The sequence below is a fragment of the Pseudopodoces humilis genome, chromosome 5 (assembly GCF_049639895.1).
Source record: "Pseudopodoces humilis isolate 2021_Gansu_Grassland_sample_001 chromosome 5, ASM4963989v1, whole genome shotgun sequence".
Taxonomy (NCBI): Eukaryota; Metazoa; Chordata; class Aves; order Passeriformes; family Paridae; genus Pseudopodoces; species Pseudopodoces humilis.
In genome coordinates this window covers 27,966,523-27,974,952 of record NC_142204.1, presented here as the reverse complement: position 1 = coordinate 27,974,952, position 8,430 = coordinate 27,966,523, and the positions used below count along the sequence as shown (strand labels likewise).

Sequence of the window (8,430 nt, the reverse complement as noted above, 5' to 3'; positions counted from 1 at the left end):
ATTGAACTTTCACAGAAAGTTACTGACCTGAATTGTAGCCAGGATGGAAAATTGCTGTGACGAAAGAAAACACTCTTGCAGCCCTATAAAGAGCGGTCCTAAGTGAGACCCTCTGAGCTCTCCTGGACCTCAGAGGGCTGCAGCCAGCAATTCACTCTGAGTGAGATACTCCTCTGAGCAAAAAAATTCTCAAGTTCACTCTATTTGTAGGACTGCCAAAACCTAAAGATGGAGCTTGGGCTGATACCCCCACTCCTTGAGTCTCAACTCTTTGCCCTTCAAAATAATGTAAAGGCATGAGGACTTCACTGATCCTGAGGGGAATTTTTCACAGGTATGTGTCCTCACTCCTTTATTGTGTGTCTGCCAAGTGTTAATATAGCATTGCAAATCATTGTGGTTTAAAAGCAAACAGTTGCTTCCCTTCTCCCCAGTCCCCTCCAGTAAGATAGGGACAAAAAGGCAGAGATTATGGGTTGAGATAACAATTTACTAGAGAAAAAGCAATGAGAGAAAGAAAACAGTAACAGCAAATGGTACTCATAAAACAGTGCATAAAAGAGGCGATTTACATACAAAAAGGTGCTCACCATCCCCACCCAGCTTGGCATGGCTACCAAGACAAAAACAAAATGGTGGATGGTACCACAGCCCTGCAGCTGTGGCTCTTCCCAAGACAAACAATATATGGTAGATGTTCTCACAGGTGGTGTCCTCCTTCCCCAAGACTAAGACAACAAACAAGGATGGACAAACCTCCCAAGCCTTCTTCCTCTGCACATCACTGACTGCTCTGCCTGCACTGACTGCCCTGTGCCACCCCAAGGGTTGTGGTCACCGCTTTGCTCCTCCAGAAAAAAAGAACAAAATTGGTGCCATTTCTGCTGAGCACTCAGCTTTTCTTCCACCTGGAACCATATCCCCCTGCAATGACCTGGATGGTTTAGACTAGCACACCAGCCACACCCACACACTTCTAGGCCCTGCCCCTCTCAGCAAGGGCGAGAGAATGAACTCTCCTGGCCAAAACCAGGACACTCATGCACTGTGAGTGTTGATCTCTGCAATCTGTGAGTACATTAGATTCGTACAGAAGTTAGGCCTGTTGCTGTGTTGCTGTTGTGCTCGTTGTAGATTCTAAAGAATCTTAACTTGTTGAAATTAGGCCATCAATGAAGTGCTGTTAAAAACTTGAGGCCTAAGCCGTTGGTCAAGTCTGGTTATGTTTGAGCTCTTTGACTCAACAGGAGGGTGCCCCTCATTCCCTTTTATCCTTATGCTTTTCCATCCTTAACCTTTTCCCATCCCCAGCCTCCACATAGATAATGTAGACTGATTTTAGTTTGGTTGATTTTAGGTTTTAGTCCAATTTTTCTCTGTATGCTACAGCTACGTAGTTCAGCAGTAAAGTGAACCTTGCCAATGAACTTTATTGCGCTTTCACTTTTTTATTAAACCTGCTTTAGCCGATACCTTTTGCCAGTGATTCTTTGAGCAACCTAAACCCCCTATTCACAACAGCGTATTGGAGACCTCACTACTCACATAATGCTCAAAATCCTTTGTTACCCACATCTCATTTGGATTTCAATTTGCTTACCTCCTCATGTCAAATGCAATCTACTTGTGTATCACCTCTCTTCTTTTGCCTATTTCTCCTTCCTACTCTAAGTCAGTCTCTGGAATTAATTCTTGGTTTTACAGAATCCAAATGCTCCAGCTTCTTCATATGCCCTCCTTGACCTGCCTCTGCTTCCCTTTTACCCTAGAGGTCAAGAACAGCAAATATACTGACTTTCTGATCTTACAGAGGTTTCTGGCTTTTTCCCTCCCTTCACTCTTAAGACTGCCCATTATCCCCTTACTGATTATGCACTTTCAGCATACCAGGAACTTAAATGAAAAGGCACCTCAACCAAAAAAGACAAAAGATCAAGTGGTAATTCCTTTGGCTTACTGCAAGTTTGTAGAAATCCCTTTGGATCTGAAGAAGGGACTGCTAAATCACTGTCCCATTCTAGAGGAGACCCTGTGTGCTTCTCTCCAGCTGTCTTACACTAGTATTGGTGAGTAGATGGATATGTTTCCTTCTAAAATCCGAGGTTTCTGCAAATACAGAAGTCCCTAATGTGTTAATTCTTATCTTTCGTTCCAGTTTAAATTTGTCTACTCTGCGGGCTTCAGTTGTTCACTGCCTGTGTCCCAAAACCTTCACACTCAATTCTCTGCCCTACCCATCTTTCATCTGTCTCACCTTTCATCAGTCCTGCTAGTTATCCTCAGTCTCTCTTGCCCCACTTATCTCTCCCAAATGAGTTCAGCTGCTTATTGTGCCACCTTACCTGCTTGACATCTCTTTGATGAACCTAGATCAAATTCTTCCTGCAAGGTGCCAGTTCTTCCTGTTGTTTCACACCTTTCCTTTACATCTGCTTAGAGTTTTGCTGCAACTCCTGTTTCATCCTTTAATTTAAGGGGTCATTCAGCTGCCCCAGTTTTATACCTTGAAAACTTGGCCCATTTGTACTTTACATGCCTGAAGTGAATGTGTTTTAACATAACTCCTGCACAAATCTTTACAGGGTGTGATTAAATATGGGAAGTCAGCAGTTGAGTAGAGCATGGAAGAACCAGTTAATTAAGGACTTTAAAGGTGACATTTTTACCATCTGTAAACAAAATCTGTATTGCAAACCAGAACTCTCTACATGGCAGCTCCTAGGTTTCCTTGGTACAAGATCCAAAGCTCAGTGAAATGGGAAGGGGGATCTTTCACTGATTTTAGTATCCTTTGCATCAGGCCCCTGATTTCCCTTAGCAATGATAAAATGATACACAAAGTTGGGACTGTACAACTTCCTTTTATTTTGTGTGCTTTTATAGGATATAAATAAATGACAAAATTACAAAATTTATAACTGGAAGCCCAAGCATATTTACATAAGTATTTGTTGCAGTGAGGCTACTATTTACTGTTGTCCTATACAATTTTCCTTTTGGTACCATATTTTTAGTGTTATTTTTTTTTTGACTGTCAGTTGACTAAGTACATATCAACAGTGAATAAGCAAAAATATGTACAAGGAACTATTTTGTTCAAGTAAATTGAATACTGTATTAAAAGGATGTCATCACTCAGCGCTATGATTAGGTTTAACTAAACCATATACATTTATCAATTTTAAACCAAGTTCAATTATCCATTTTTTGGAACATACCAACTGATGATTCTAACTGAAAAACCTCAGCTGGATATGAAATAATAATTAAAAAAACATTAAGACAAGCACACAATTTATCAATATCTCTATAATGAACTTCAAAATGATTCACAATTTGACTGGATAGAACAATATACGTTAAAATGTCATTTTTCTCCTATAATGATAATTTTACTGTTATAATTTCAGTTCTACATAAATATACATCATGGTATTATACAAATACTCCACAGACATTAAAAAAATTAAAACACTTTAAAGAAAAAGTAAGTAAATCTTGTTTAACCAAATATTAAGCAAATGCTTAATTTTTTTTTGTTTCATGAAAACGTTTGTATTACTTTGGAATTTTTTTCTTTTTCTTGCTGTTTTTATTTAGAAAATGTTTTGCAGTAGAATTTTATCAATACTCTTCCAAACAAGCTTTCTGTGACAGAAATCTTGATAGCAAAATCCATGGTTTTTACTTCTTTTAGAACCACTGAGATTATTTTTTAAAAATACTAGTAGAATTCATGGCTATAGCAATGTTGAACTGCATAAACTATATGTAGGTGTAGTAGAATGACCATTCCACTTTCATTCCAGACTGATCACACAGAACATCTAGTGCACTGATGCTACAACTCTTATAATTTTCATAATGCTGCAATAGCAGTCATTTACTTAACTTTAAAATAAACAGTATTTCTCATAATTAATCTGGCTTCCTTCCATAAATATTCATATGTTTTCCTATAGTACTTCTCTTCCATAAAAATATCTAATAAATGTTTTCTGTGCATTATTAATACCTTTTTCTAACCATTCATAAAACTCTGATCCTTTGCTACAATGCAAGAGGTTTTTATTTCTGTAGAGGATCAAAGGACATCAATGATTACATATAAAATCAGCGCACACAGAAATCAGGGTGCCTAATTTCTCATCACTTTAATGAGTTCTTTATTCAACACAGTAATTATTAATGAATTCAGTGGTTTCACAAATAATCTATTTATTAATTCTGGTTCTATTTCAATTAAAAACTGCCAAGATTTAAATAAAAAACCCAATCAAATACTCTACTCATAGGCAGCATTAGTATTAGTTTAGAGACATTTTGTTGTTTTTTTTTTTCTTTAAAAAGTAGAATTCTAAAATAAGAAATCAAAGAAAGCACTGTGGCAGAGTCACAAGGGAGAACTGCATGAAAAATAAGGTTTCTCACTCCTCTTGTGGACTGTAATTTTAAAAGTCTTCATATAGTGTCATTCTTCATTCAGTGCTGCAGGAAGAAGAACATCACCAGAAATGACTGTCAGCCTTTTTTGTTAGTTACAAGGCCACTCATACAGTGCAGTCTTCCTCTCTGCTGGATTGAAACGTTGCCATAAAGGAAAGGCTGTGCTGTGACTGCTTGGCGTGCAAGGCACAACAAGGAACAGGGGGACAGTTTTTTATCAGAAAATTGTAGTTTCATACTTGGTATTAATGCCTCTTTTGGCCTCTTGTCCAGGTTCAACAATCCAGGGTAGATTCGCAAGAGTCTTTTGTTCGGATGGATCTATCTGCTTTAAGACAAATGCAAACATACAGACGGGTTACCATCTCCGTGCACGGCAGCTTGAGCAGAGGGTTTTTCTTTAAACTAACAGGGCAAATCCCGAATTGACAAAGTCGTACAGCAGCAAGTATGGTGGTGTCTACACTCCCATGTACTCATGGCTGCCTTCTTCTTCCTGTTGAGATCAGAGCTGTGTTTACCCCCAAGCTATAGGGCATCATAGTTCATTAAAGCCACACTTCATCCTGAGAAGTCTGTTCGCTAATGAGACAGACGATGGCATCAGGAAATGTTTCTACTTAAAGTTTTATGGAGGAAGATTCTGTGGCAATGGATGACAAAGTGTACAGTCATACATTTCCCCCCCCCCACCCTTCCCCTCACCCAATAATTAAGTGTCATAGAGTACAGTTCTCGCGTTATAGTCGGTGAATATGATACAGTGTGCGGTCATTTTTCTCCTTTCCCTCCCAAATCACCCTGTGCCTGTGTTCTCACTTAATTTATAACAGTTTTCATAATTTTTTTAAAAGGTCTACCGTAAAAGAATATTTCTCTGTCATCTCTGCACTTCAGGAGGGCACTTTAAAGGCAATCAATACAAATGCTTCAATGAGCTTTGTTTCTTAGGAATCTGTGATTAATGCTGAAAAGTATATTGAATCCCAGATATAAAAAAAAAGAAAAAAAGGGTAAGAAAAAAAAAAAAAGAAGTTGCTTGGTCTGACAAGATAATTGTACAGAATTGATACAAAATTGATTTGTATTTGTCATTTGATTAGGATACATATGCCGTGATCGTATACCAAACAAGTTAGGTGATAAATTAGGAAAGTCCATGAAACCTCAGAGTTTGAGAGGTATGCATTGATTAAACTGAATTAATTAAAGCTCTGATGTAATTACTATAAGACACATATGCACAAGACTAACCAAGCAACATCTTAAACTGGAGAAATCTGAAATAAGCAGTTGTTTGAAATGGCTGCCAGCGCTGTGGTGACACAACCCTGCCAGCTGATGAGCAGAGGTGGCACAATGGAGCATTTCTGACTTGAGAGGTATTTTTATTTGTACAGCTTCTAGTATATAAACTCTTAACTGTGTAGCTGAATTTTGGATTTTTTTGCATGCATTACTACCTTCTACTTACCACTGACTTCCGAATACTAACACGTGGTTTGGGAATAGGTTTAGAGGGTTTGTTTTCAAAGCTTTCAGGGAGGGTTGAAGAATGACCCCCTTTTCGTGCTTGTAGTGCAAGCTGATAGGCCACCTCAAATGCTTGTCCTAGTGTAAGAATGATTTCGTAAGCTAAATTCTGGAACAAAACAGAAACAGTTAAAATTGTGGTGAGGTTGAATTATTGTCAGATACATGAAGTGGGGTAGTGATTTTCAATGTAAATAATTAAAATCACACTGGTAATAGGCTCCCCAGTCTCTCTAATGTTTACATCTGCCATTTGATTTCTCATGGATTAAAAACAATCTAAATGTAATTTATTGTACCGAAAGTAATTACTTCTAAACCCCTTGAAAACGTCTTACTAACACGAAAACATGAGTGGGTGAGTATGTTGTCATCTCTTTTTAGAACCAGTATATTAACCTTCCCACCTTCCCAACTCATCCCATATCTGCTGTTCTCAGGATCCAGCCCCTCTTGCACTGTTGCAATGTGACACTCGGCCTCGCTCTATTTTGGAACTGCTGCGCTGACCCGTCCTCCTCCAGAGCCGGCAGCCTGACGTGCTGCTTCCCTGGGCACGTGCCTTGGGATGCTCTGTGCTCCCCAGGCAGCACAGGAGGAGGCTGCAGCACGGCTGTGATGTGTTCAGGACAGAGGGCAGTGCTGGAAACGCGTGCTCCGGCTGACAGGTGCAGTGCAGGTAGCTGTGCGTGCAGGTCCAAGTGCCTGCTGCAAGTCCTGGGGAAACCTTCTCGTGGGTTTGCTTTCTAGAAGTGAAATTGAGCTCAAACAGCTGCATAACAACGCTCTTGTAAGCGAGGGGAAGGGAGGTTAGTGGGCATAACCAAAAAAGTCAGGGTATTATGCCTAAAACCAATTCAGTGTTAAAGGTGGAATATTTTAAATCCTCTTTGGATATGGGGGCAAAAAAACCTGTTGAAATATTTATAACACATGAAAGAGGTATCAGAGAGGTTGATATAAATATCTTTTCAGTACAGTTATACATCAGTGAAAAAGCAGCTGTGAGTTTCAAATTTGACCTTACTCTAAATGGCAAGTGAATTCCTATGGTAATTTTTCTTCAGGTTTGTGGGTTTGTTTTTGTATATTTATTTTCGGGCTCCTACTGGAGCTTATTTTTAGGCTCCTACTAGAGCCTATTTCTGGGCTACTAACTCTGCAATAATGTTTAGAACCCCTGCAGAGCAAAGGCAAGCCTGTTGGCTTGCCTCCATATGATGTCCTACGGTCCCCTTAGAATAATTCATAAATCTTTGATATGATTCAGCTGTTACCCTCTCCTTCCTCCATCTCCATAGCCTATAGTATGAGCAATTCTGCATTGCTTTCAACCTAGGCAATCCCTTAAAATTCTCATGTTTCTGATACTTTTTCAAATGACTTATGTCTTTACTAGTCAAGTCTAACTGTTGAGCTTGCAGTAAGTGAGAAAGCAATGCAGTGCACTTGGAAGTACACTGTTTGCAACCCCTTCAATCATTAAAACAAAGTTAAATGGACAAGCATTTTATTTTATCACCTACACTTTAATTTCCCTGAAGAATTTCCATTCCTTTTTTATCACTCATTTATACTGATATAATACAGGCTAAATTCAGCATATTTTGCTCATTATAAGAGCTTCTTATAAAGGTGCCAGTTCTGCCCTGTGTTAGGTCAGACAGAAAACAATTATACTCCTGCACTGGGACATGCTCTCTGCTGTTACAACTACAGTCACAACAGCAAGCCAGCCAAAATTTTATAGCTTCCCAAATAAAAATGTCTGCCTGATTTGATAGCTGTAGTCTCCAAATTATCTCCCCTTTAACTTCAAGGGAAACTGTCCAGAACTGAAAAACACTGAGGATGCAGTTTTCCAGTGGAATAATAAAATAAAAACTAAAGAGTCTGTTATAAAGTGCTCTGCCTTTTAGCAGAATGCTGGCCAAGGAATTAAGTGCTAGAGTGTAGTTGTTAAAAATGTAGAGAATAATATAATTTGAAATGGAGTGTACTTTTAAGTGGGATAAGAATATTATTCTATAGAGAGATATCTTTAGAATACAGTAAGAGTGTACTATATCACGATGGGAATGTCTGCAGTAGATATTATTAATATTACTAAGGAATACCTCAGCAAGACAAGGTGTAGGAATGGCTTGTTGGAGAACATGCAGGCTGCAATACTAGTAGGACTGAGAAAATACATCATCCAGCGTGGCATAAAAAAGATCACTGAGACAGGCCTGAAAATTTGGGAGATGGGAGCAGAGACAGACTGAAAGTTTGCCATACTGAGCCATAAATTTAGTTTAAGTCCTGCATCTTGTATAAAGCCACTATAATCTGGTCTCCTTTGTTGTCTGTAGAATGAAAAAACAGGCCTGCTTGGGACCTGAAAACCAGAAACATGTAACTGCTTCTCTGGTTAATAAATATTTGAAATATATCAAATAAAACAGAACA

The 8,430-nt window shown here is 38.7% G+C and overlaps 1 protein-coding gene across 7 annotated transcripts in view; it reads right to left on the bottom strand.

Annotated features, from left to right (window-relative positions):
• Positions 1-2,841: 2,841 nt before the first annotated feature.
• The window catches only part of ANKS1B (ankyrin repeat and sterile alpha motif domain containing 1B), a 412,516-nt gene continuing 406,927 nt past the window's right edge, over positions 2,842-8,430 (bottom strand). For 6 of the 7 annotated variants that reach the window (XM_088055377.1, XM_088055378.1, XM_088055379.1 and 3 more), the window contains 2 exons: positions 5,921-6,088; positions 2,842-4,774 (listed from right to left, as the gene is read on the bottom strand). In XM_088055377.1, the coding sequence (XP_087911503.1) occupies positions 4,664-4,774; positions 5,921-6,088 (279 nt within the window). In that variant the 3' untranslated portion in view covers positions 2,842-4,663. Of the gene's footprint in view, positions 4,943-5,920; positions 6,089-8,430 lie in introns of all 7 variants that reach the window. The other variant, XM_088055380.1, reaches the window with a different exon arrangement.